The sequence below is a fragment of the Silene latifolia genome, chromosome 10 (assembly GCF_048544455.1).
Source record: "Silene latifolia isolate original U9 population chromosome 10, ASM4854445v1, whole genome shotgun sequence".
NCBI lineage: Eukaryota > Viridiplantae > Streptophyta > Magnoliopsida > Caryophyllales > Caryophyllaceae > Silene > Silene latifolia.
This window is the reverse complement of record NC_133535.1, coordinates 142,179,571-142,207,384: the sequence shown is the minus strand read 5'-3', so window position 1 is coordinate 142,207,384 and position 27,814 is coordinate 142,179,571. Positions and strand designations below refer to the sequence as shown.

General features: G+C 36.5%; 3 protein-coding genes across 4 annotated transcripts; all 3 read left to right on the top strand.

Annotated features, from left to right (window-relative positions):
* The first annotated feature begins 710 nt into the window (after positions 1-710).
* On the top strand, positions 711-12,807 carry LOC141606093 (protein S-acyltransferase 24). Of its 2 annotated transcripts, none has more exons than XM_074425090.1 (13): positions 711-1,294; positions 3,527-3,667; positions 6,523-6,635; positions 7,182-7,261; positions 7,383-7,546; positions 8,173-8,332; positions 8,424-8,523; positions 9,827-9,884; positions 10,027-10,104; positions 10,209-10,307; positions 11,118-11,196; positions 11,316-11,464; positions 11,811-12,807. In XM_074425090.1, exons 1-13 carry the CDS (start codon positions 1,046-1,048, stop codon positions 12,222-12,224), a joined length of 1,884 nt encoding a protein of 627 aa, XP_074281191.1. In that variant the 5' UTR covers positions 711-1,045; the 3' UTR covers positions 12,225-12,807. The 2 variants fall into 2 exon arrangements, with proteins under 2 accessions (XP_074281191.1, XP_074281192.1); XM_074425091.1 differs by having other exon boundaries at positions 739-1,294; positions 8,173-8,311.
* A 3,125-nt stretch (positions 12,808-15,932) lies between these two features.
* On the top strand, positions 15,933-20,499 carry LOC141606092 (protein OS-9 homolog). Its single transcript, XM_074425089.1, has 8 exons — positions 15,933-16,147; positions 17,748-17,821; positions 18,613-18,816; positions 18,938-19,009; positions 19,102-19,217; positions 19,479-19,545; positions 19,626-19,732; positions 20,016-20,499. The coding sequence occupies exons 1-8, from the start codon at positions 16,048-16,050 to the stop codon at positions 20,191-20,193; spliced, it is 918 nt and encodes a 305-aa protein (XP_074281190.1). The 5' UTR covers positions 15,933-16,047; the 3' UTR covers positions 20,194-20,499.
* A 4,189-nt stretch (positions 20,500-24,688) lies between these two features.
* Positions 24,689-27,407, top strand: LOC141606103 (uncharacterized). The gene is made up of 4 exons (XM_074425114.1): positions 24,689-24,879; positions 24,989-25,107; positions 26,716-26,762; positions 26,855-27,407. The coding sequence occupies exons 2-4, from the start codon at positions 25,000-25,002 to the stop codon at positions 27,189-27,191; spliced, it is 492 nt and encodes a 163-aa protein (XP_074281215.1). The 5' UTR covers positions 24,689-24,879; positions 24,989-24,999; the 3' UTR covers positions 27,192-27,407.
* The last annotated feature ends 407 nt before the right edge of the window (positions 27,408-27,814 follow it).

Sequence of the window (27,814 nt, the reverse complement as noted above, 5' to 3'; positions counted from 1 at the left end):
TACACATTATCAATACAAATTCAATCTCCTTATTATAATTATGAAGACAAATCAAAGAAAATACGACGTTATTCCGGGTGCCTTGATCGCACAAAGAAAGACAAATTTCAAATCAATATTGACCTATGAGATCTTTATACATGTGCTTGGCGCCTTCCTTTTGTTCAAGCCCTTTCTGCGTTGCGTACCTATGATCCTGGAAGGACTATGAGGCCAATTTAAGAATCAAACGTCATTCAAGAATGGATAAGAGTAAGAGTTATCTTTCTCGATCGAAAGAACCAACATCGAATGACCAAGCTAAACAAAATCGAATCATCTTGGAAAAAAAAAAGTACATTGCAAATAATTATTTAAAAATTTATTTACTCTTGGATTGAGGGTAAAAGGAGGGGAATAAATATGGGAGTAATAATTAAGGTGCATTTTCCATGTTTGACATGAGAGTAATTATTAACCTCCTGAATCTATTAACCTCGTGGAAGGGTAATACATTACCCACCCTCCCCCCTGGGTAATGATTAATTAAGGGAGTAAAACATACTCTAAGTAATTATTACACTTATGCCAAACATATCATCAATGAACTCATTACCCAAGTAATTAACTTCCCCGGTAAATATCACCCAATTAAATTTTACCCCCGAATTATTCCATGGATTCCAGACAAGCCCTAAATAATCTCAAATCAAATGATGAATTTAGCCGTCAAAGAGAGTAAAAAGAGAGAGAAACATCAAGTTGACAAAAAATATGAAAAAAAACATTGCATGAACAAAGTCAGTCACTCGCCATTTATGAAATTGTCCTTCCTTGGTCAACCCAGACGGCTTCTTCTTCTCTTCTTCAATTAATTAAAACTCCAATCACTTTCCCTACAATTCTTCCCTCTTTCTCCTCTCTATCTCTCTCCTAAAAAACCCTAGAAACCTCCCCAAATTCCCTCAATCAATCCACCACATTCTCTAATCTTACCTCATTTTTATCGATTCATTTCAGTTCAATTCAATTCAATTCTATTTGATTCGATTTGGAATTCAATTCAATGTCGTCGGAGATCGAGGTGGTGGAGGAGATATCTCCGGCGTCGACGACGGTGACGCCGGCGCCGAAAGATGAGGAGAGTACGAGAGACGACGTGTATACGGCGGCCGCGTATGGGGATATGGAGAAGTTAGAGAGATTGGTGGTTAAACAAGGTTGTTCAGTTACGGAAGCTGATGGTCTTGGTTACTATGCTTTACAATGGGCTGCTCTTAATAATCGTACTGCTGCTGCTACCTTCATTCTTGAGGTATTCCTTTTATTAATCTATTCTATGTTTGTTGCTTTGATTGATTATTGTTAGATTGCTTAGCTAGGAATTTCGAGTGTTTGCTCGGTCAAGAGAGTAGGAGATCGTTTGTTGGTATTGTTGTTGGATGGCTAGTGGACTGATATGTAAGAGAGCATTCGCAAAATAGAATGGGAGACAAATGATCGAGACGTCCAAAAATGGAATAGGTAAATTAGATTGCTTAGCTAGGGATTTTGAGTGTTTGCTCCGTGCAGAGACTATGAGATCGTTTGTAGTTGTTGTTGGATGGCTAGCGGACCAAAATGTAAGAAAGCATTATCAAAATAGAATGGGAGACAAATGACTGAGACATACAATAATGGAATCGGTAAACAAATGATCGGGACAGGGTGGGTATAAAATGATTTGGAGCAAGCTTTAGTGTTGTGGATGTGTTGTTCAACTTAGGGTGTGATTAGTTTATCCAAGTAGGTAAACAAATGATCTAAGCCTCACCCCCCACTCAAAAAAGAGGATTATGAATCGAGAATTTGCTTGGAACTAGATTGATTGGGTAAAGAATTGGTGGAAGAGCTTTAATGCGATGAGTAATATTGTTGCAAACTTGTATGCCATGGGTGTATGGTTCAACTTCGGGTGTGATTAGTTTGTCCAAGTAGGAATGGTTATGATTGATTGTGCATTTTGGTTTGGTTGGGTTGGTGTTGTGTGCAAAGAAAGAGGGTTTTGAATCGAGAATTTACTTGGAACTGGATTTATTTGGTAAAGAATTAGTGGAAGAGCTTCAATGCCATGAGTAATATTGGTGCCAACTTGTATGCCATGGGTGTATGGTTGAACTTAGGGTGTGATTAATATATCTAACTACTATGTAGTATGGACTATGGAGTTTTATTTATTGTGCATTTTGGATTGCGGCGGTGTAGTGGGCAAAGGAATAGGATTCTAAATGGATATTACTTGGAATTAGAGTGAATGGATAAGTAGTGCAATCTTTAATGCCCTGAATTGTATTGTTAAATTGCATGTGCGTTTGATTACGACGAGAAGTATTTGTTTTGATTGGCTGCACTTTTAGGTTGTGGTAGTTATATTGACAAAGTTTGTAGGCTGACGTTGGTGATAACTTTTTAAATGCGACAATACACCCAGAAGGATGATGTTTTCAATAAAGTCTCGACTTGGCTATGTTGTACAAATCACGTGAGCGGGGGTGAGGCTTAGATCCGAGTGAAGAATTATGTCTTTTACTTAAATTGGCAAGCGTCAATGTTTTGAGGGGTAGGGGTTATAATTTTTACACTTTTGTTTGGAACCCAGTTTGGAGGTGAAAAGCAAGTGAGGGAGAAGGATTGAAGGGAAAGAGAGGGAAGAAAAGAGATTATTCTTAATTTGGATAACAATGTATGAGAAGGAAAAGGAAGGGAAAGAGAGGAGAGAGAATTTGTTTTGCGAAGGTTGAAGTGAGTTAAAATTTCCTTTTGACTGTAATAAATAAACCTGGAGGAAAATTGCTTTGCGAAGGTTAAAGAGAAGACAGTAGTGATCATATTCTATTGGAGGGGCCAGCTTCTTGTGAGTATATGTACTTGGGAGTTAGGACTGATGTGGTCAAATTTTGCTTATTAATTATGGGAAATCATCTGAAATTACCATCAATATGGAACATGATATTTTCAGGATTTCTGGGGCCTATCATGTAAAGTTAGCTGATATAATAACGGATTCTAGAGAACTCATAAAGTTGTAGCATTTCATGTTCTGAATAATGATGGGAATTTACTTTATTTGTGTGCATCTATATCGGTTAGGAAGGGCAGTGCTGTAGCATTGGCTCATTGAGAGATGATTGGGTGTCAACTGTAAGTTTCTATGTTGGAAATTGAAAGGTTAAGTTAAGGGATACTTTCATTAGTATCTGCTTCATTTTGGTTGGGATGTTCACAAAGGTTTTGAATCCTGTGTTTAGCAGGGACAACATACCTGGTCTAATATGTATGTGTCTAAGAGAGTAGAATTATTTAGGTGCATTGCATTTTCTTCGTGTTGGGAGATAATTGTTGTTTCTATAGTATATTGTCCTTGGAATGCTTATATTAAGGTACTTATTGCGAGTAATTGTTGCACTGCATACACCCTTGGAGAGTTGCCTTCAGCTTTTAAGTTGGCAGTTTATAGTGTGGCGTTCCTCGATATTTCTTTTTCATTTATCCCTTCTTTATCATGTAGCATGGTGGAGATGTAAATGCAGCTGATCACACTGGGCAAACAGCTTTACATTGGAGTGCTGTGCGTGGGGCAGTCCAGGTTGCTGAGCTTCTTATGCAAGAGGGTGCTCGTGTTGATGCTGCTGATATGTACGGCTACCAGGTTGTTCTTCTTGTCTGTTGTGAATAATGAGAAATTATGTACCTCTTGTCATGTGTCTTGCTTCTTGTGAATACAATCATTCAGCTGATTTAACATATAATGTACTTGATCCTGTGACTCTTTAGAATATCCTCTTTCTAAATATATGAACACCAAAGCTTCTCGAATTTTATGTAATGTTTATCCGTATATGATAGGAAGAGAATGGTTCGTAGTCTCGATTCGACCTTCTATTTATAAATAATGATCGCAATGTTGCATTTAACTTGTGCAAGTCTAACCATGTAATCTTTGACGAACATTTTCTACCACCGTATTTATGATGTCTACGACGAAATAACTTTAAGAATGTATTAGCTAATTCAGATAAACTGTTACCATAGGTGCTTCCTGTCATTCCTATGTTGATGCTGCTTTTTCTTCTTGATGAAATTCTGGCTGTGAAATCCTTCCAAGTCTTACTTATTCTAAATGCCTGGTCATATCTGAGAAATGGCAGTTTATATATTCTAGCTTCTCCATTGATGAAGGCCCTGGCGCGTGAGTGTATTTAAGGTTATTCCAATTCAGGAAAAGAAAACTTGTGCAAGTTTAGGGTATTGTAAAGAGATGGGGCTAACTGTACTAAGCTAATAGAGCTCAAAATAAGAAGAAATAAAGGAAAGTGGTGGTGGAAGGTGGACATGAGTGAGAGATAAGGGGTAATAGTTCCTCATAAAGGGAAGTTAGAATTTTCCACTTCCGCTTTAATGTAGCGCATGCCGCCATAGCCTCATATGGGAGTTATAATTCCCTCACCACCACCACCACCTCTTTCCACCCTTCATCACCGTAAGGTACCACTAATCTTTTTCACTTTAACCTTATTTTGAGCTTTATTACCCAGGAAACAGTTGTCCCCATCCCAGGCAAGCCCTAAAAGGTAAAAGTGCAAGTTTTAAAAACAAATAGCATGTTTTTAATATTGTCAAAAAGAAAAAAAGATTTTATAGTCGGGTCCTAGAGGGTGATTGGTATTGGGCTTTTGTAATTCCTTAACTTGGGGAGAACTCTTGTCCTTGTATAGTTGTATGTGCTATTATTTGTTCAATGGCATCTTATATTTGGTGGCTACGGGATGTTAGTTTGGCTATCAGTTGTATGCTGAGTTATACTTAGTCTTTTATCATGTATTAAGCTACAAAAGACATAATAATTAACACCTTTATTTCACTCAATTAACCCTTTTGACTTTCATAGTGAGGAGAAAAAGTCACATGCGGCACTAATTGAGCGAAATGGAATGAATATGTTTTTAGGCTATTTGCTGATGGTAACTTTTTGAGTACTGGCTATGTTGTTTAGAACAGACTAGTTAAAAATTATCTCATATTGTCTATTGAATCTCTTAAAGCGGCCTTTATTATCATATTCTCTGATCTGTCTGCAATTGGACGCGATATGGGCTAAAAAATTGTCATGTCATGTCATATCAGAATGTCGGGCGCGCGACACAAAGTCACATTGAAATTTTAAAGCAATTAGTCTCCCTTGTGACATATACTATCCGTCACAAGTGAGAGACGGGTCGGTTGCATACCATATTATGTTAATATGGGTAAAAGTGACCCATTTTGCAAATGTGTCATTTCGTCTCTATTTGAACTGCCACTATAAACATTTACAAATGTTACCATTTTTGTCGAATATGTGACCACTTCAGCATAAAAAACTGTTCATCTCTAAATTCATGTGACCATACGAGAGTACAATGTTATCATTTAACAGACTATATGTTTACATTTTAAGACTAAGGTGGTCACATTTTTATAACCATAAGAGAACATATAATGTTACCATATCACAACACATTGTTTAGCATTTGAGAGTGTATATATAGTTTTAATTAGATGTTAACAATTTCAGTTTAATGGTAACATAACATAATGTTAACAAAGGAGACTAATATGTGACCTTTTTAGTAGTAAATTACTAGAAACTATTTTTCAGCCAACTTGCACACTATCCAGCTAGGTTGCACGAACACTTCTTTTAATCAGCCGTTCCGTGTCGGACACCGACACTCCTCGGACACACGCCTAAATGTGTCGGACACCTATAAAACCGTGTCTAACTTACTACTTTTATTTGGGCACGTGTCCGGCGCGTGTCCTTGGTATTTTGACATTATTTGGGGTGAATAATGTTCTTTAGACGAAAAATGAGATGTCGAAAGAGATTGTTTAGAATATAGGTTTGGTTGGAAATGAAAATGAGTTATAATTAAGGGCAAATTTTACCTTCACATATTTAAATTTAATATCAAATACTTTTACAAAAATAAAATTAAACGCTTATAACTAAAAAATATATATTTTATTAAACTTAATAACGTGTCCCGTGTCCTAAATTTCATGGGATGCCGTGTCACGTGTCTCTGTCGTGTCCGTGTCCGTATTGGTGCTACCTAGCTATCCAGCCCATTTCATTGTCAAATGGTACTTTCCGACCCCGTCTTCAGCTTGTGACGGATTTTGCACGTCTTCAATGAAAATTTGTGATTTTAAAGTAACATTTCTTCATCATCAAGCGGTCATATTAGCCAAGTGCCTTCTAAACTAGCCTAGTTTTAAGTGGTAACCTTGTAGATTTAGATGGCTGTGGACGAGATTACCTTGGTTATGCTAAAACTTTTATTGATGACTCACGAGCCATGATTCTCTCAAAACTCTTTGAAAATAGAAATACATGGTTGTAATTTTTGCAGTTAGATCCAGCTTTCACATTTCATGATATCATTGGAATCAGTTATTACCCTGATATCTCTGTTTCACGCTTCTTCGTTGGAATATTTAATGACCTGTAATGGATTGCAGACAACGCATGTTGCTGCTCAGTATGGCCAGACAGCTTTCCTGTATCACATGGTCATGAAATGGAATGCTGATCCAGATGTTCCGGACAATGATGGAAGAAGCCCTTTGCACTGGTATAATTAGATACATGGCTTTCTATAAGATTCAGTTTCATGCATATATGTAGCATAATCACTTTCTCAATGTAGTGATTATTTCTTATTAGCTTATCTTCCTCTCCTTCCTCTATCCGCTACCACCAGCACCTCCTACTTTCCTTTGTATATTTTCTCGATTACCCTTGTGCGGCCAGTTTAGTGAGCTGTTTAGCTTTACTCCATCACAATCCAGAATCAAAGAATACCGAGTATTTGGTTCCGTTGGAATTTGGAAACTAGTTTAGTGAGCCATTTGTACTTCATTGTTAAATTTGAAAAAAAGATTGAGCTTGTGCATGTTTCGTGCGTGGAGCTTTATGCATTTAGTACTACATAAGATGCTGAAAGTAAATGGAAAAGAAATGAAATACGCTCCAGTAGCTATATCTACGTTTGGTTTTAAATTAGATAGCGACGCTTAATCTCTTGAAAATGGATATGGTACTTTTGTTATTGGAAATGTATCTTTCAGTAATGTTTATTTTAATTTTATGTCTATTTGTAAATCTCATAAAAATGTAGGGCAGCATACAAAGGCTTCGCTGATTGTATCCGTCTTCTTCTTTTTCTGGATGCGTATCGAGCACGGCAAGATAAAGAAGGTAAAGTTATAGTAAAAACAATAATGGTCGTGAAATATAATCCTTTGTGTGGATAAACCGCTTTCTATAAAATTTCTGAAAATCTAGGGTGGGTTTCCTCACTTGTACTGGTTGATTATAGGTTGTACACCTCTCCATTGGGCTGCTATTCGGGGAAACATGGAGGCTTGCACTGTTTTGGTACAGGCTGGAAAGAAAGAAGACTTAATTGTGACTGACAACACTGGCCTCACTCCTGCTCAATTGGCTGCAGACAAGAATCACAGACAAGTCGCTTTTTTTCTTGTAGGTGGTCCATAATTCAGTTTTCGCTGAGATTTGCTTCCTCTTCTCTGTGACACTTGTCTGTACATTGTGGTCATGTTTAGAGAAATCATTAGTTATGGATGAGTTTCTTGTTCATCTTTTGATTTATCTTTCTCTATGAGAGTTATTTTTGTCGATTTTTTGAAAGCTCTAATACTATTTGTTAAGTGATTGTTAGATAATATTGAGCTGTCTGCTTAGATTGTTGAAGTCAAATATGCAGTGTATTACTACTGTAGAATATACTTCTTATGTTGAGTTCGAATGATATTCACTGAAAAATGATTTTCAATTGTTTTAAATTGGTTGAGTGCATTGGAGCTTGGGCAATGTGTGACTGATCTTTGGTAAATGTGACGGCCATGTATTGATGCCTATATGATTATATGATTCGGGTCTCCTGTAAATTATTTAAGCCTAAAGCAAAACTCCCTTTTGCAACTTTTACATGTTATGCAGCTGATTTTCCTCTCCTCTTTTTTGCATGCCTTGCTGATTTAAAAATCTTCATGCTGATTTGTACAAATGGTCTTGCTATAGCTTGACCTAAGATTCCCTTCCATAGTCTAACACTGTTCAATTGTTTGTGGTATGCGATCATGCAGGGAAATGCTCGAAGGTTATTTGACAAACGTTGGGATGCAAACAGCCGACTTGGAAAACTTTCAAAACTAGGGCTTGCTCCTGCGTTGTGGTTTACGATTTTGTTGTTACTTTGGTTGTATACCAATTCAGTCATTTTGGGTACTGATCCTGATCACTTGGGTATTGATCCTGATCACTTTAGCAATACTGTAATTCTGTCCTAGTATGGGCATTGACATATTGATATGTCTTTTCTTAATGGCATCTGTAGGTTACGAGTTCCCAAGGTTGACCGTGGGATTTGGGCTTTTTGCTTGGTTAGGGTTTTTCCTAGCAGCTGGAGGACTTGTTATGTTCTATAGATGCAGCAGGTAATTTGTGGAGTCTATCATTGATTGTTGTTCTCAGCATGTGATGAAGAATATGCATTATATTAGATATTTTTGTGTATCTATGATAAGATGATGAAAATATGCCTTAAGAAGTTTGGCCATGTGAGAGTGTGAGACTAGGACCGAGTGATGCATTCATTAGAGTCATAGACCTAGCAAATGGGTCAATCGGGTCGGGTCCAAATTGGGTCAGTTCGGGCTGGGAAATTTCGAGTTTTGCAAAATTCAGGTAAGATTGGGCAGGGTCATTTTGGGTTTGGGTCATTTTCAGGTCTTTTATTATCATGTTATTTAGGGATAATGGTTAGTGTGCAACAATAAACATTTGGGTTGGGCATTTTTGGAGTTGGGGTCAATTCAGGTAACGGGACAAGCTCGGGTCCTTAGTTGGGGTGCCGGGTCACACTGGGTCAATTTTGCCATGTCTAATGGGGATCTTGAAGGGCGGGGAAGTCATAAGATAGTGAAAATTAGGGGACAACTCAAGAAAACATGAATAAGAGTTTCTGTGGTGGTGGAACAATCATTAGACTCTTGAGTATTTTTGGACCTGGACTAAATGCCAAGATGGATAGGTGAGGGCCGCACAAGTAACAAACCTGATCGCAGAGGATCCCCTTCTAATGCTAAAGTGAAAGGCTTGTTGAATGTGGTTTATAGGACTCTTGAGAGTGAGTCTTTAGATATTAATCTAGAGAAAGTAGAGTTTTCTAGTGAATAGAATGTACATTAGAAATCATGTGGGCAAGTGACATTAGTCAGCCAGGCTTAACTGGTGGCTGAGCACTACACAATTAGACATTTTTCTTCCTGCACTGGCCTTAATATAGGTGCTAAGAGGCCACCTTCATGATCTAGGTTGGCCCATGGTCACCCTGTCTCGTATGGGCGTCACTCCATACTGCTGGCTTTGTGGCTTTGTCCACTGTCAACAATTGCCCGCCAAGATTCAAGAGTGATTGTAAAAGTGTACGATTTGTATAAATATGGCATAGGTGAAGATGGAGTAAAGTTTAAAATTCGTTTAAGTGGGGCTTGGCTTTATGCTCGCCTTTCTACATTTCTTTTGTTGTTTCACAGACGTTCTTTCATTTTGATATCTTCTATTTATTACTTTTTCTGCGTGATGTCTCCTTTCATACTTATCCCTCTTCGCTTATATTGATTCATTTTACATCATGTTTTATCACCTCATATTGACAGTTCATATGACAATTCATGTTAGATACCCAGTCATTTTGGGACTTACGCTTTGCTGTTGTTCACTTTTTGTCTGTTTCAGCAAAGATCCGGGGTTTATAAGAATGAATGTACATGATGCGCACAACTCGAAGGATGATGTAAGATGAATAAATGCTATTTCTTCTCTTATACTTTCACTTAGATAAATGTTTTTTCTTGCTGTTTGCCATGTTTGAATTTTCTCCTCGCTTTTTTTTCTTCTGGGCAATGAGTTTACAGTATTCTGCCCCTTTCTTACAGGAGCCTTTTCTGAAAATTGAGATAGAGAATCCTGCTTTGCTGGCTGGAAACTGGTCCCAACTCTGCATTACTTGCAAGGTATAATACTCATTCTCTACCTTTTTTCCCTTTTTTCTGAATGATTAAGTTCACAATTATTAGTGCTTAATCACTGATATTGTTTCTTTCCCTTCTGTCTGTAGATTGTGAGACCTGTTCGTGCTAAACATTGTTCTACTTGTGATCGCTGTGTTGAGCAATTCGATCACCACTGCCCGTGGGTCTCAAATTGTATTGGCAAGGTAGCATAGCTTAATTTTTCTGTATCCATGTCCATGATGTTGGCCTTGATTATATTACCTATGGACAGTTATTTGATACTATCACTATGAAAGTTTGAAACATGCCTCCTGCTGTAAAATAGTTTATGAAATGGAACCTAGTTGTTTGGAAAGGTTTCTGGTACTGCATGCTAATGTCAGTTCTTTTTAGTTGCTTTTTTCTTCTTTTTTTTGTATCAGGTGTTCTTTGATTCTACTTGTTTTAATCTCTTATACTTTCCTCATAAGAAATTTATACTTCCTTTTCTGTTATTTTTTTTATTACATATATCTCACTAGTTGAATCCATTTCGAGTGAAGATTCTAAGAGTATAATGAATAAAACAAAATGTCTCGCTAAACTATTGCCGTTTTTTATTTCCTTTAGTAGCTGTGATAGAGCTGATTGGTAAACATCTATGTGTTTTCAATACATTGGTAACGACTTAGATTTGGCAACACTTACCTGGCCCGAGTTGAGCTAACCTTGTAACTCGAAATGTACGGGCCTTATCTGAGCCGAATGTGAACATACCTGAAATGATCTGGTACTCGAGCTGGCCCTACCCTTGCCCAATAGGAATTACCCGTTTGCAAGGTGTAGGTAAGATTGAGTACGTGTACTACATATGTAACATACCCATTTTTTTTCCCTCAAAAAGAGTACATATGTAATACGACCTTCTCACCTCACCTTATGCGGAAGCCTTTTGAGGCACTTGAGTAATGTTATACATATTTCTTTCTTATCAGCTACTCATTGCCGACTCATAATCTGCTTTGTTGATTCAGAGAAACAAATGGGATTTCTTCATGTTTCTTGTGCTGGAAGTTGCTGCTATGCTGATTACTGGTTTAGTAACTCTTATAAGTATGTTACTGTCAGTCTTGTGTTTTTTTGGAGTCGACTTTCCTCCTTTGAAGGGGGGAAGATCAACATAAATATCCTCTTTGTTTGCTGATGATCTTATTGATTACTTCATGATCCAGGAATTCTGACTGATCCATCGGCTCCATCTTCTTTTGGGCCATGGTTAAACCATGCTGGTACTCATCATCCTGGTGCTATATCATTTCTGCTTGCTGTCTCTCTGTTATTTTTTGGAGTGGCAGTCTTAACAGTTGTTCAAGCTTCCCAGGTGAGGTTTCATTGGTTTCTGCTAATGTGAATTCGTCCTTTGTTTGTTCCTCTTGATTGAACATGACATTACCTATGCTATAAGATTATAAGAGTATATCAGCATATGTCTGTCTCTATCTCTAAGAAGCCCTGGAGTATAAAAATACTATTCTCGGAGAGGATAGGAGCTGGGGTTTGCCATTTTTTCAATCTGTTTAGCATATAATTAGCCTCGTGACATCTTTTGGAGGTTGCTTGTTTGCTTGCCTGGTTTTATGTGATTCTTGTTACACCTCAACTTGTTATGAGTAGGCGTTAATCATGTGCTATGAGAGATTATGAATGACATGTATTTACTTTTACAGATATCTCGCAATATCACTACAAATGAAATGGCAAATGCTATGCGCTACAGCTATTTAAAAGGTCCTAATGGTCGGTTTAGAAATCCCTTTGATCACGGGGTACGCAAGAACTGTTCAGATTTTTTGGTTAGTGGATACAATGAAGATGTGCGTATTGAAGAATCGGTTAATGATGAAGGGATTGGCATGATGCCGATGTGCAGAGACTCCAATATGCACACGGGGTTAGCTTATCCTCCTCAAACTAATGGCAATGGTAATGTCAGTGTCAATGTCAATTCTCTGAATACCCAAGTTGGACATGCCCATTCTCAATGTAACCACCAACATAATCATGCAAGAACAAATAGTGCTCCTTTAGGCTTGGGCTTGGGTCTAGGAAGAAGCAGAGCTCAAACGGAAGCAGCTTCATGAGATGCAATTCGTCTACTCGTGTACATGATTGTTTTGATAGTGTCCAGGACCTTGTCAGGCAAAGTGCCGGCAGCTTTGTTTCTATTCTTTTCTTGTATTTTTGGGATGAAAATATCGGCATCTGTTGTAGCTGTTTATTGCCGGCGAATTTGCGAGGGTTCTCCCTCACCAGCACACACTCGAACTTGACTGGCAAAATGGGGAAGGAAATGTGCTGCGTCCTTGAGATCCGATGGATGTTAGCAAGGAGAATTTGGGGGCATCTTCGCTATGAAATTATTTCAAGAGCTTTACCTATACCACTATATGGGTTAAATGAATCTTTCCGAGTTTAGTGCTTTGTTATAGATGAATTATACTCCGACTTGGACGTCATTGACATATCTTGTTAGCTGTAAATTGTGGTTCCTGGGATGTAATTGAACTGTTGAAGCTTTCTCCAAGTCCTTCTTGTCCTTATTTTATCATCTTTTTTTTTTTTTTTCCTCCGAAGCTGTATGCCTTGTGTTACGAATTTTGTACTATTTCATTTGTTATAGATAGTGTATGGGAGGTATATTTTAGTCCGTCTTAGTTAATGATTTATGTCTCTGTTTGACTCAACTTTGACATGTTTTATTATGGGGGCGAATAATTCCCATGTACGTGTTTGTATAAACAATTGGAAACAAAAAATGCAAATATGAATTTTCCAGATTGGAAAAGTGGTAGGCTAAATTTTGTGTTTGTAAAATGTCGATTGTCGAGCATTCCATTTTTATTGTTTGTGATTTTGTTAAAAGACCATGGGGTTTAACTCATTTCCGAAAGATCTAAAACTGCAGGATGAATGCTGTTTTGGGGCAAAATCTAACGGGTGTTGCTCATTCATGTACATAATTTACTCAATCATGGACATGATTTCCCACTTTACCCCTCTCATTTCAACATCAATATTTTTCAATTTTCTTCAAAAGTCATTACTCCTTTCAATTTCCCTTTTCCACATCTCAACCACCACTTTTGCCGCCACCACCCAACCGGCAACCACCATGCCTATCATCACCTACCCCTCTTGCGTGGCCGCTATATAAACTCGCTCTATCCATCACCCGTTCTGACCCGCTATTATACATGCTTTACGAACTGCGATATCGGACTTAATTTTTGTTTGATTGAATAGTATGAAAAACAGGAACATCAATGCATCTCCCCCTGGTTTCATTAGCAAGTTTTGTGTGTCCATTCGTTTCTAGTCCTTCACTATGTGTGATTAGTCCGTCTCGAAATAATTGCGTCTTTGATCGGTGTATAGTGTTGTATGGGTGAATTATACCTGATTTTCATAAACCCTAATAAAATTTATCCTAATTTAATTTATATCTACCTAATTTGAAACAAAATGAAGGATGAAATCTTAAAAATAAAATAACATAAAGATTAGAGAAAATCACATGATCCAGCATATTGATTTAAAGTACGAGTAATCAAGTTTCTAGGAAATTAGGGATGGAAATATCTAGGGTTTGGCTGACATTTTTGTTGCAATTTGAGTATTGTCGTATTGATGCTACTTCGCCAGCGTCTAGCCAACATTCCTGCTAATCGTCTCATCTTCTTGTATAACATTTTTCGTATATATATTTAAAAATGGGTGGTGCTTATTTATGGACGAGTTTTACTCTTTTATAGACGTAAATGACCATAATATCCCTTTTATTTTAATGATTTTCGTTTTAATACCCTTCTTTCATTCTCTCTTTATCTTCTTCATTTACTCTTTTCTCGCTTTAACTACCACCATCCAACCACCACTATCCGTCAGCCATCATCCACCACCCTTACTGCCGCCTCCCTTGCATCACCGACCGTCTTGACAACCTCCTCAGCCAATCAACAAAAATACAAAACATTTAAAAAAAAGGAAAATGAAAAACGAAAAAATCAAACAAGCAAAGCAGTAACATAGTAACATTGTGTTCATGTACTGCCGACGGATTTGTATGATACAGGATAATGGTTTTTAAATGAATCATCGAGACTCTCGGACATTGGACAACAACATTCTTTCATGGTTGTCCCTCATCCCAATGCCGACAACGGTTTAAACAAACCCTAATTTAATTAATGTAAATCAATTCTTTAATTTGATACTTGTACAATATAATTGATAAAATTAAGAATTAGAATTATTACTTGATTGATACGGGAATTAGCATCCATAACTGTGTAATTTGACGGATTTGACTATTTTTTGGATTTGATTAATTTTGTGAGAGAATGAGAGTTTTTTTTTTCTATGCAAAGGGTATGTTATGGAAAAATAATTAAAAAAAGTTCATGAAAGAATAAAACTCGTACATGAATGAGCAACTATATTAAAAAAAAATTGCATATAATTATGAATTTACTTAATCACTATGCAAATTAAGATTCACAATGGAATAACTGATGAAGATATTCATTAATTTGAGAGAAAGGAAGAGAGAAAGAAGAATAAGAGAGAAATTTTTTCTTGTTTTTTAAAAGAAGGGTATACAATGGAAAAACTATGGCAAAAAGTCCACTAAAATGCGTCCATGAATGAGCAACTACGAATCTAACATCCTAGGATTGACGGCCATGTTGGCTGTTGCCATGGATTAGCTTGAGCTAATTCTTAACTGACTCTGATTTTCACGAATTGTTGGGCTAGGTAGCACGGACACTCCTCTTAATCAGTCATCCGTGTTCGACACCGTGTTGATACGACGCTCGTTGGACACACGCGGACACTCCTCCTAAATGTGTCGGATACCTATAAACGAGAAATAAGATGTCGAAAGACTGAAAGAGATTGAAAGACGGGTTTGAGTGGGAAATGAGAATAAATTATAGTCAAAGTCAAATTTTACCTTCAATTATTTAAATTTAATATCAAATATATTAACAAAAATAAAATGGTAAGTTAATTATAACTATAAAATATACCCCTCCATACCTTTATATAACTCGTTTAATCTATGTGCACAAGAATTAAGAGTATTAATAAACTAATAATTATCCTATATAAAGTTAATTTCTCTTTCATAAAATAACTGAATCCATTTTTAAAATAATGGTAAAAAATAAAATATTTATCGTTTTGGGTCGGTTTTGAAAATATTTTCAAAACCGACCCAAAACAACAAATACTTTATTTTTGAGCATTATTTTAAAAATGGATTCTAAAATAACTCCACCTCTCTCTAAACATTAATTCACTTTTTGATTTCCTCCAATAAACGTTTAGTACTATGGTAGAGTGGAATACTAATTGCATCATTAAATATAACTACCATGAAAATGCAATGGAAATAGAGAAAAGTTAATTTTTCTGGGAAATTCAAGCAAATAATGCCTAGGGGTCTTAGAACGACTTATATAAAGAAAAATACCAAATTTTCTAAAACGACTAATATAAAATAATGGAGGGAGCATATTTTATTAAATTTAAATAACGTGTCCTGTGTCCTAAATTTCATGGGATGTCGTGTCATGTATCCGTATCCGTTTTTTGCTACTTAGCCTACGACATTGTACGCTCATTTGAACCAATAAAAAAATCGAAAAAATGGTACGTGAGTAAATTAAAAAAAATAAATAAAAAAGAAAGGCAAAACTAAAGTTTTGATTGGTCCAAGTGACGTGGTAATCCGTGGCATGACCAGTTGACCCGTACCCGACTATAAACTCTGTTACACACCAACCCATCAAACCAATTCGGACCCATCTTCCTTCCATTCCCAAGATCGTATCTTTCTACCCTTCTCTTCCAATTCCCCACAAAAAAATTAGTGTATAATTGTCCCAAAATAGTTAAAAAATGAGGTTATTTTCATTTATATATTTGATAATTGCATGTTTTTCTTACTGTTTGTTAGCCCAGAAAGTTTCTGCTGATCAAATTATCACTACCCGGCTTGGTAATTTTTTATATTATGCTCTACTTCGTTATAAAGTTTCAATCTTTATGTTTTTTTGTTGATATTTTACTTGTTATTGTAATTTGTTATTACTGTTAGTGTTTGTGATCATGGTTAGCTGGTGTACATCCGACCCCCCTTACCTCGCAATTTACGGGGCCTTGACATACTGAATTAGGATACTCAGGGTTCATTGTCGAATCAACGGTTTAGAATAAATTAGGTAGTAGAGAGAGGAAATGGAGAGGGAGTAGATTTGTTTAAGATTAAATCTTGCCTATTGATTAGGTAGTGGAGAGCGGAAATGGAGAGGATCCTGACTCTAGGACACAACTGGGATAACCTTCTTGTTGTTGTAATATGAATTATTTGTTCAAAAATCGATTTTTTTGAAAAGAGAATGTGGACTTGGTTTTAGGTTAAGAGTAATTTGGTAGGATTATTTTGGAGAAATTAGTTGATTAGAGCCTCAAGATTCTACGTTGTGTTTTAATTCTTAGTTGGATCATGATCATAGCCATTGATGGGTGAAGTTTTGAGTTTTGTTTGATATTGTCGACTGTGGTTCTTTAAGGGTGTGCTAGAGGTATTTCGATATTGGAGACATGAATTTTGCTGAGCTTCTCCATTGTTTGTTGAGTTATTTGTCACAGTTAAGGTGTATTTTGCTCGTTTTGTGTCTGTAACGAAGAATGTGGTTCTTGTGGTGAGTGCTAGAGGTTTTTTGATGTTGGAGAAATGATCTTACATGCACATCTCCCTTCTACATTTGGTTTATTTGTTGCAGTTTAGTTCATAATTCATCATAATTTTAGGCCTTGATTGGTGACGTGAAATGGCTTTGGAAATGTTTCCTTAAGTATTATCGTTATTGAAGAATATGATACTTTTGGGGACTGTTCGAGTTCGATGCTAGCTTAGAGTGAATGTACTATATGTATGCTAATCATGGGTGTTTTATTAAAGATTGCTTAAAGATTAGAGAACATGTCTTAAGCTTAAAATGTTACTGCCAGATCATCTATTCAAGGAAAAGGATATTCTGAATGTTGGATACTTGCTGAGAGTATGGATATTTTTCGCAATTATGTGTTGGATGCTAAGTGAGATTAAGTTTTGTTGCTTGTGGTGGCCATGGCGGTCTTAGCTCTTAAGAACACGCTTGATAACTAAATGTACATAGCTATTCCCATTCCATGTGTACACTTTCAAGACTCTCTTTTACGTGCTACTTGAGTTTCTGTATACATGGTTCCTCGAGAACTGCTTTTATTTGACATTATAAGTTTATAACCACGGTGTACAATGTACTGCGAGTACTTATTTACTCGCCTTTTCTACCAATGGTTCCTCAATGACTTTCTTTCAAGTATTTATCTTTTGACATTAAGAACATACTCTTTGGAGTGGCAGGGTTAAGACTACTCCGTATGTTTCTTTCATTCTTCCACTTTATACAGGATTAAATGATCACTAGGCTTTAGTACCCATTGACATAATTTAAGAGTTTTCCTTTCCAAGGTTGCTCATTGTTCACAAGGCCTTGCTAGCTATGCACCTTCAAAGTTACTGTACACACTAGTTCTGTCACTGTTTTCAGGTGGCTCTATTCGGCGTTCACGTGAACCAAAATTTAAGATTGAATTCCATCCGGAAGAGTCCCCATATATTCCTGTAAGCAACTTGAACACACATTTTTAATTTGTGACACTTGTGAATGTTGTTATTAGATCATGTGCTTCCCGACCTTCAGTCCTTCATACATTTTTTATTCTTTCTTGAACATTAGACATTACAAAACATCAGGCATCCACCATCAGCCAGAAGAATCTAATCAATGCTTCTTTGAATTTTGAATTTCTATTGATTTATCTTTAATTTTTTTTTTATCGCAATTAGTTTCTTAAAACATCAGAGCTAATAAGTGTAGATAGTTGGCATTATATATTTGTAGAATTCATGTGCATCGAGAAATGAGGTTCTTAGCATGGATGTAACTGTGTGTCTGTGTCTACTGTTGATAACGTAGGTGCAAATATTTTCCATTATTCATATTTGATCTCTCTAGTTACCTAATGGAGTCTAGTGCACAGGAATGCAAGAATTTATGTCTGAAATGGTGGCTTTTGCCTAAGATTAGAGAGTCTATGGCAGGCAACTAAACCCTATGTCCTAAGCAATTTGCCGATATTTTAGATATCAGACGAAAATAAAAAGATGATGTGACTTGTGCTTTTTAAAAATTTGCTAACATTAGTCACTAGGATGATGTTAAGATATATTTCAGGTGAAAAGTTTTCAACTTGCATTTAATCTTGCCCGCAAAATTCTAATACGGAGTATTAAGTTATTAACCATTGTATTCCAAAATCTTCCTTCTAGAACACCAGTATGATCGATTGGGTTTGTCTGGGTCAGCATGAATTGTGCATAACGTGTATGAGGATTTTCACATTGTTGCACAGGATGATGCCCAAGAGTCGGTCTTCATGCCAGATGAAAATGGAAAGAATCATCTATGCTTTCTACCCAAGGTTGAAAAACCCAAAAGTGGAAAGCCAGTCAGCCAATATAACACCAGTAGCATGATTATGGAAAGTGAGAAGCAGATGAAAGTGAAGACAGCAGATGAGCTACTTTCGGCACTCGATGAGCAATGCCTTTTCAGGGTTAGTATTGTTCTTCATGCATGTTCTCTTAGTTCATCGATTCCCCGTGGCTCAAAGTTTGTTTGATAAATTATAGGTAATTGGCATTCTTGTAAATAGTTATCTACTTTTCCTTCTGCAGCTAGAGGGTTGGTGGACTTACGAATTTTGCTACAAGAAGAAACTACGTCAGCTTCATTTGGAGGAAAATAAGGTAGATTATGATTAGTCTCTTAGTGTTCTGCATGTATCCTTTTCTTAATGGATTTTACGTTTTTTACCAACATAAATAAACTTTCTATGCAGATTATTCAAGAGTTTGTCCTAGGAGCTTATGATCCTGAAGCAACGGAAGCATACAACCAAAATCTCTCCGACGTTTCTATACTGAAAGATCCACATTCAAAAGATGCTTCCCGTAGGTATACTCATATCCTCTGATACTTCAACCCTTCATATTATCCCGCATACCCGTGCGTGCCAGTGGGCACTTGGATTTGGATATGACACCCAAACATTTTGTTTTAAGCAAAAATTATGAGAATGTTTAATAAAATAGCAGCTTCAAACTGGATTCGTAAGTATAAACATAGCTCCTTTCAAAGGCTTAAAAGTTAGCTCTGTGGTTGCAAGATTACAGGAATGCATTTTGAACTTTATTACTGATGACTTAACATGTGCAGATATCATGCTCATCAGTACACTAATGGAACGAACTGTGACCTCACTAATCAACCCCGAGAGACAGAGGTACGAAGAGTATATGCTGGTCCGCCTGGCTTCTTCTGCTTTCCTTGTGCCTAAATATTTTTGTTTTTCTTCTCCTGCAGGCTAGATTTGTGTGTTCTGAGGGCAAACCCATGATTAGCTCCATTACAGAGTTAGCCACCTGCAAATATGCACTCACGGTTCACTCTTCAATGCTCTGCAGTCATCCGTGAGTCTCTCTCTCTCTCTTAACCGAGGGGTGGAAGCATGTTTTAACATCCATGGTCTCGGGACACTAAAAAGCTTAATTCTTTGGGTACCTTTTTGCCTTTCTATGCTAAAATCAACAAAATTACTCCTTGTCCAAATTTTGTAGCAATATACTCCAAATTTTTTAAAAGGATTTCCATAAAGACAATTTTTCTGGAAATGCCACTACTCTGTCCCAGGATTCCCCCTTCGATTTTGTTGCGTTGTGCGGTTTCAAGATCAACATTTGCGTGACTGTGCAGGCTTTTCCGGGAAGAACGACCAATTTGGCACACCATCAATTGCAATGTGCTCCCCAAAGATGAAAAAGAGACGGTAGGAGAAGAAGATAGTCAGCATGACACTGAAGTCACAGTGACGCCAGGCTTGGAATACCGGTTTGAAGTTGCAGACATTGATACAGATCGGTCTACAGCGTAAATGTTTTGTACGATGAATATGAGAATTTACAGTGTCACAGATGCGTACATGTAAATCCGGAGGGAATGGCACTTGTCTAGAGCTAGTAGGGGCATTGAAGTTATTACTGATCAAGCAAGATGTAGGTTCATGTTCCTTTCCCAATTCAATACGGAGTATTTATAGATTTGGAAAGTTTTGGGCTTTATTTATAAATTTTCAAGCTATTATATGATTATAACGGACGAATGATAAATGTTACGGTGTAATATTTTGACAAATGACTTAGGAAATTGCTATCAATATAGAAGATATCATCATCATAAACCCTTTTTTCTCTTCATGTACTAGTGGTATTTATCATTGTGGTTTGAGGTCAATAACATTGCATAATCTAGTACAAATCTATTGAAGTGGTTCAAATCTGATAGCTTTCACTGTCCTCTCTCATTCAAAATGATGAAATAGGTTAATCTTCTTAACAAACAAGAAGTGCCACATTTTAATACTTGCAAATTGCAATCACCATATTTGTGTACTAAAGTCTTGTTTATAAGCGTTGTAAGTTACAATGAAGGGATGGTATGCACGATACAACAACAACAACAACAACATCAAAGCCTTAATCCCAAAATGATTGAGGTCGGTTGACGTGAATCATTATTTAGAACTGTCCATGGGTGATATGCACGATCATCCAAAAAAAAAGTGTTGGTTTGAATTTACACCTATGTTGTAAATTATTCTCATTTACAATGGTTGTAACTTTAAATAAGAATTTGTGTACTTTGCGAAAATTGGAGTTACTCTGTGTGACTTTAAGGGGGCATTTGTTTGAGAAAAATGAACATACATCGGATGTACTACCTCCAATTTTTTTATTTTTTGAGCATATATGTATTTTTTTTGAGCTTATTACCTTAAATTTTATTTGTTTTTGAGCATATATGTATTTTTTTGAGCATAATAAAGTTTATAATTTAAATTTTAATATTTTTTCCGTCAAAACTCAAATTTAACTAAACTTATATGTAATGTTTTTGAGTTTTATTATAATTTTTTAGAGCGTAATGTTTAAGTGAATAAACTCAGAAACTTCATAGTGAAACTCATAAACTTTTAAACAAAACTTAAAAACTTTATTATAATGCTCAGAAACTATAGAATTAGAGGTAGTACATCAGATGTATAATCCTCTTACTCGCATTTGTTTCGCGCATGGGCATGAGTTTGGAATGAGGAATCATACCTGAGTAGTATGAGGTTGGAACTTCATTCCTCATACCCCGTGTTTGTTTCAATTGTAAGCGGTATGAGTTTGAATCTAAGTTAAAATTGAAATATGTAAAATCCGATATTTTAAATAATAATTTTAACATATCAAAATATGAAAATAAAGATTTAATCAAAAATAATTATATAAAATTTTTCATTTACAATAGGGTTTTTTGTCAGAAACTACCTTTTGTTTAGGGTCATTTGTGAACAACTACCTTTCATTTTATTTTTGGCTTTCAACTACCTTTCATTTCTTCATTTTGCGAAAGACTACCAAAAATCCACTTTCGGCAAAAAAGTCAACTTTTCGACGTTGACTTACCATTTCATGTTGAATCTTACTCTTTACTTCATAACCCTAATAATCAATGATAAAGATTTGATTAAACCCATTATTAATCATCTCAATTTGTCTATCTCTTACCCGAATCAAAGTCCTAATCGCCGAAACAAAAGCATCATTGATATTAATCTTAACATGGTAAGTAACGGTAAGTAATTCTTCAACAACAAATAATGATCTGTTTATCGCTTTGTTCGCAAAATTAACTCCTAGTGTTAACTATTCGGAAATAATCATGGATTCACTCTTAGGATCACTTGTGTGCTACTATCTCATTAGTTTTCGTATACCCACCATCTTAGCATGAAGAGAGAAAGAAGATACTTTATTATGACTTAGATGGACAATAGGTTGATGAATCATGAGTAGTCTATAAGGTTGTTGAAATGTAAGGGTGAAGGCGAAAGTGGTAGTAAAGATGACGACGGAGATGAAGATGGAGATTGAGATGGTTAATGCGTTGGTATTGCTTTGAACAAACTTTTGATAAGGTGTTGGGCATGGAGAAGAGCTTTTTCGAATTTTGTTTGGTGAACAAAAGGAGAAATATGGGTTATATGTGTGAAGAAGGGAGAAAAAAGCAAGTCAACGCCGGAAAGTTGACTTTTTTTTCGCCGGGAGTGGATTTGTGGCAGTCTTTCGCAAAATGAAGAAATGAAAGGTAGTTGAAAGCCAAAAATAAAATGAAATGTAGTTGTTCACAAATGACCCTAAATTAAATAAAAGGTAGTTTCTGACATAAAAAAACCCTTTACAATATACCATAATATTTATTTTCACATTTTTGTTTATTATACCTCATGGATCTAAGGTATGGATATGAAACCCCCAAATTTACCAAATAAACACTTGGTATGAGTTTGGCTCAGTCAAATCCAAACCCCATACCTCGTACCTTTAACGAATGAACCAAACACCCCTGAAAATCCCTTATATGGCAAACGATATTGTAATTTGTTATGATTATTGATCAACCAAATTTTTTGTTTCGAGCACAATTTTCTTCAACTTAGAATGAGTGAGATTGGTGTAATATCTCAGATTTATGAGCTATTGGGTACTCTATTGAGTAGGGCTTACTCTGTCGAGTAAGTTAGTTTTGCATTATGGAGTACGTTCTGCCTGATGGGTACTCGATCGAGTAGGCGATACTCGATCGAGTACCTTAGTTACTCGATCGAGTATGTCGGGTTATACGAGTTTTCATCCGGGTTTGATAGCAACGAATGAAAAGTTATATAAAGTGAATTCGTTAGTTCTTTTACCTTTTACTCTTATCTCTAAACTTTTTACAAAAGAAAACAAGCAACGTCAATTTCTCTTCTCGTATTGCTATCAAATCAAAGGGCTAGGGTCGTCGGATTTCGGAGTTTTTTATACCGTTGTGATCGTCGTATTGTGGGTAAGATCTTGGTACTGTTTTTATGTCATTTGATTAATATTGTTTAAACCCTAATTAGGTGATTTGAGGGTTATTGGGATTGTTGATGTTATTGTCATTATATGATTATTTGATTATAGGAGGTGATTTCGTAGGGGACGACTTTTGATCCGCTGCTTGTGATTGATAATTCGTGATTTAATTTCAGGTACGGTTTTTCTTATCAGTTATTGTGTAAATGTTATAAGATGGTTGTTGAATGATTGGCATGTTGATTATATAGTAATTGGTTTTTGGCATTGTTTACATTGATATTGTGGTTGGTTGTTTGTTTGTGGTTCCCGAGGTGCGCCCTCGGCTGAGTGGAGTCACTTGCGGGAGTGGCTTCACGCCCTTGATTCGCCCCTTGTGGTTCCCGTCACAAGAGAGATGTGCACATTAATGGACATGGGTTATTCGCTCGATGGAGATGAGCGGGCTTATGTGGGAAAGTTTGCGGTCTCCCACTGGCGGTGTAGAATATCTATTGCGATGAATATTCTGGCAGGGCTACACACTTTAGTGTGTAGTTAGATGTTTGGTGATGTGACGGAGTTGGAGGATTGTGATTGTGTAACTGTCTGTTGTATTGTCTTATATTGTTTATGCAGTAACTGACCCCGTTTAAATGTTTTGAAAATTGTGGTGATCCATTCGGGGATGGTGAACAATTGGTATACCTTGGATATGCGCAGGATCTAGTTGGGGATAGAGTCACCACGAGTCAGAGTCGTAGTCTTCCGTTGTTTGGTCATAACATTTGTTACTTTAGTTGGATTTTGGTTTTGGAACAATTGTATCTTATTTGACAGTTGGTTTTGATGTAATCACTTTAAACTTATTTACTTAAAGTACGTTTCTGGATGTACTTTGATTACTATTTCTCGGGTAACTGAGATGGTAGCATTCTCATGCGCTAGGTGGTCTTGGTAAGGCACCTTGGTATATGGGGGTTGTTACAATTGACAAAGAAAACGACCCAAATTGCAGAAACTTAAATTACCCAACCCGATCTGTAAATGCAACACCACTAACTGGAGAACTCGAATGACCATACAACTCGACCCATATTTGACCTGGATTGCAGAACTTGAATAACACCAAACTGAAAATTGACTTGACCCGAGCTTTGCTAACCCAAAATGAGCGGATTAGAAAATGAACTGACTATACACACCTCGAATGGTCCTAAAATGATTTGAAATGATTACTCGTAGTAGTATCTACTTTAAAATGAAAAATCAGTTATCAAACATAATTCATAAATAGGTAATTTAACCACTGACTCGAACTAACTCGATTCGAAATAACCCGCAACAACATACCCGATACAGACCTAAACCCAGACTCAAATCGAACTAAATCCAAACGTACGACAGACCGAAATTAACCCAACTCGGACCCAACTAAAATGACCCGTTTATCAAGTTTTATTTGTACTACCTTGTTGCTTATTTGATAAAAAAAAACATAGTTAAAGAAGGCCCTAAGCCCCTAACCTCCTAATCCAAATGTAACCTATAGTCCAACAACAAAACCCTAAACTTCCACAGTATTAGGGGTGTGTGTTGTGCATTCCACAGTCCACACTTGGAGTTGAAACTTGAAATCATTCCCTCTTTCTCTCTCTCTATTCCAAACATTGTGGCATCTCTCTCCTCTCCAGGTCTTTCCTTTTTCAAAACCCTAATTTCCCCTTTTTCTTTTCACTTTCCTTGTTTTTTTTGGCATATTCCTTCTTATTTTTCTCATTTTCCCATATTTTAAGTGTGCAGGGTTTACAACAATGGAGGTTGAGTTAAACAGCTCTCAACAAATGCAAAAACTTGTGACTTACTGTGCTCTAGACTCCCTTTTGCTTGCTGGGAAATCTCTTGCTTGCCTCTTTCTTTTGGTATTGTTTCATTTATTTACCTCTTATCTTCTTTATACAGCTTTTTTTCCCTTTAATTTTCATATATAAGTTGAATTTTCTCTGTGTTTTTAGTTAATGGTGCTAATATTTGCTTAAAGTTGGTTCCTTTCTTTTTCATTGACTGTGTTTTTATAATTTTCTCTGTTTTTGATGGGTTTTAGTCTGTTTTTGCTTTTGTCTTTCATTCATATCATTGTTTGTTTAAAGTTTGCTCCTTTGGTGGATTTGTTGATGGTTTCCTCCCTCCGTTACAGTCATTTATGCGGGTTATTTTAATCAAAAGTAAATAAATGACTGAGACGGAGGGAGTATTTATATTTTTTTTTTCCTGAAGGGTTTTATTGTTCTGCTCTTGAGTGACTTTGTGGGTTTTTTTGCTTGTTGTGTCTCTTCCATTGTATAAGTTAATTTCGTCTTGTTGATAAATTATTGATTTATTTGATGGTGTAATATTAGTTCAGTTTTCTAGCCTTTGAGTAGCCTTTTGTAGGCAATTAGTCTTAAGATTGGGGATGTAAATTAGTTTACCATCATGTGTAAAATGGGTCTTGAAACTGAACTGAATTTGTTGAAGGGTGAATGTTAGTATCAGCTTTGTGCGTAATTTGTCGAAGAGTAAATGTTAGTATCTGCTTTGTGCGTAATGGTTGAAGATTGCCAAATTGCAATGTTTTAAATTCATGTGTCTTTTGGTTTTCCTGGATTGTAAAATTGCCAAAGATGTCATTAAAAATCAGCTAATCATACTAAAGTTAATGGTCCCAACTACTTGTGTTTAATTGTTGGCTCTCACTTGATTGTTTTTACTTTTTTAGTGCTTAATTTATAGCTAAGGTCTGGGATTGGTCCGGTTTGAAATTCAAATTTTTTGTAGTATAGTGTATCAATATCTGCTTCGTTTCTGAGTTTCTTAATGGACAACATCTCTCTTATGAAGTTTTGGAGTATGTGCTTGTTCTTTCTTCTTCGACTCTAATTTTTGATCTAGTGTCTCGTTTAGAACCATTGACCACTCGGGTGTCACGGGGTAGCTCAATTCATTTATCCACTTTAAGTTTCCCTTGGTTGGTAGATTTAAAGCTTGTGCCCTATAAGGTGACAGTCATTATAGCATGTATTTAAACTTTACTAAACTTGTGACTTGCGAGTTACTGTTGTTTTGGACTAGCAAGAAACATTTTATTCATAGCCTGTGTTTTTGAGTGGGGGTTTCACAGATTTTTCCACTTATGGTGGAGGTTGTCAAGGATTCGCATACATTCCGTGTTTCTGTAACAGTACATTACCCTGGATTTGACGGCAAATTGAAAGTTTGTAATAGAAACTCCCCGTTTATTCTTGATAGACACTTTCCTCTCAAATCTCCTTCTTTATCAGTATCCTAGTTGACCAAGTAGAATGGCATGGATTGAAACGAGTTTGTAACAGTTTCTTTTATACGAAGTATTACATGTGTAGTCCCACCTTTTTTTGGTTTCGAGAGAGTTTTAGTATCTTTGTTGGATGGTAGAGCTTGTTGTTAATTGCAGTGTTTTTTTCTCCGAGTATAATATCTTAATTAACAAGGAAACTTTGAATCGGTTTCAGACTGGCGCTTTGTTGGGGAGTGTGGAACTGACTGCTATCCAGAACAGGTATCTTATACTTGTCGTGTATATTAGATTTTCGTTGTTATATACTCCGTATGTTAAAGGGTGTTGATGTTGTTTGCTTGGCTACTATACAGGTTTCCTGTAGAGGAGCTCCACAAGGTAGAAAAGCCAGGTCCTGAGAACAAGGATGCTAGTGACACGGAGGACGATGATGAAGATGATGAGGATGGTGCAGATGATCAAGATGACGATGATGATGAGGATTTCTCAGGTGGAGAAGGTGGAGATGATGATGAAGACGATGAGGGTGGAGATCCCGAGGAAGATGCCCAAGCCAATGGTAATGGAGGAAGTGATGATGATGATGATGATGACGACAATGATGAGGATGGGGACGATGATGATGACGACGAGGAGGATGAGGAAGAGGATGATGAAGACGAGCAGCCACCTGTAAAGAAGAGGAAGTGAGGTGTACGTTTCTCGAGGGTTTTACTTATTTGCACTTCTAATTTAGGAAATGTGTGTTTGGATTCCAGTCCAGGTATCAAGATAGGACTTACATTTGTAGCTTAAGTATCAGCTGATTGTTGTTGTGATTACGTTGTAGTAGTATGGTCGGTCATTTTGGATATTGTAGACTCGTTAAAATCATTTTCGTATCAAGAGTTCTTCTCGATTAAGACACGAGCTTAGTTTTGGTACTGAGAGCTCCATATCAAGTCTCGATTCGCTAGTATCCATCCCTCTAGGCCTGGCAAATGGGCCATATTTTGGGATAGGAATACTTGTTTAAAAAGGATATTTCCGTTTTAAAGTTAAAATTTGGTAAAACAAGTTGTTCAGGGACAACCTCAAAACTTGTCGCTACTAGAGTATTATCATGTGGTATTTGAATTCGTTTTAGTGATAAACCGACTGCCTGTCATAATGAAGACAAACTAACGTTTGAACTTGCAAACAGTTTATAGGTATAGCTAGTTTATGTTCGTCTCTATTTGATAATTTACACTTTAAACTCAAGGGCGGTCATGGGTCACGACCAAATGTACAATAAATAGGTCAAAACCGATGTTGGCACCAATTCAGCAACT

Excerpts from the sequence above, each read along its gene's own strand:
- LOC141606093 (XM_074425090.1), top strand. The coding sequence starts at position 1,046 with ATGTCGTCGGAGATCGAGGTGGTGGAGGAGATATCTCCGGCGTCGACG. Across the intron at positions 6,636-7,181 it reads GGAAGAAGCCCTTTGCACTG|GGCAGCATACAAAGGCTTCG; the intron begins GTATAATTAGAT and ends ATAAAAATGTAG. Across the intron at positions 11,197-11,315 it reads TGGTTTAGTAACTCTTATAA|GAATTCTGACTGATCCATCG; the intron begins GTATGTTACTGT and ends TTCATGATCCAG.
- LOC141606092 (XM_074425089.1), top strand. The coding sequence starts at position 16,048 with ATGAGGTTATTTTCATTTATATATTTGATAATTGCATGTTTTTCTTAC. Across the intron at positions 18,817-18,937 it reads ATGAGCAATGCCTTTTCAGG|CTAGAGGGTTGGTGGACTTA; the intron begins GTTAGTATTGTT and ends TTCCTTCTGCAG. Across the intron at positions 19,218-19,478 it reads TCAAAAGATGCTTCCCGTAG|ATATCATGCTCATCAGTACA; the intron begins GTATACTCATAT and ends TAACATGTGCAG.
- LOC141606103 (XM_074425114.1), top strand. The coding sequence starts at position 25,000 with ATGGAGGTTGAGTTAAACAGCTCTCAACAAATGCAAAAACTTGTGACT. Across the intron at positions 25,108-26,715 it reads TTGCTTGCCTCTTTCTTTTG|ACTGGCGCTTTGTTGGGGAG; the intron begins GTATTGTTTCAT and ends AATCGGTTTCAG. Across the intron at positions 26,763-26,854 it reads CTGACTGCTATCCAGAACAG|GTTTCCTGTAGAGGAGCTCC; the intron begins GTATCTTATACT and ends GCTACTATACAG.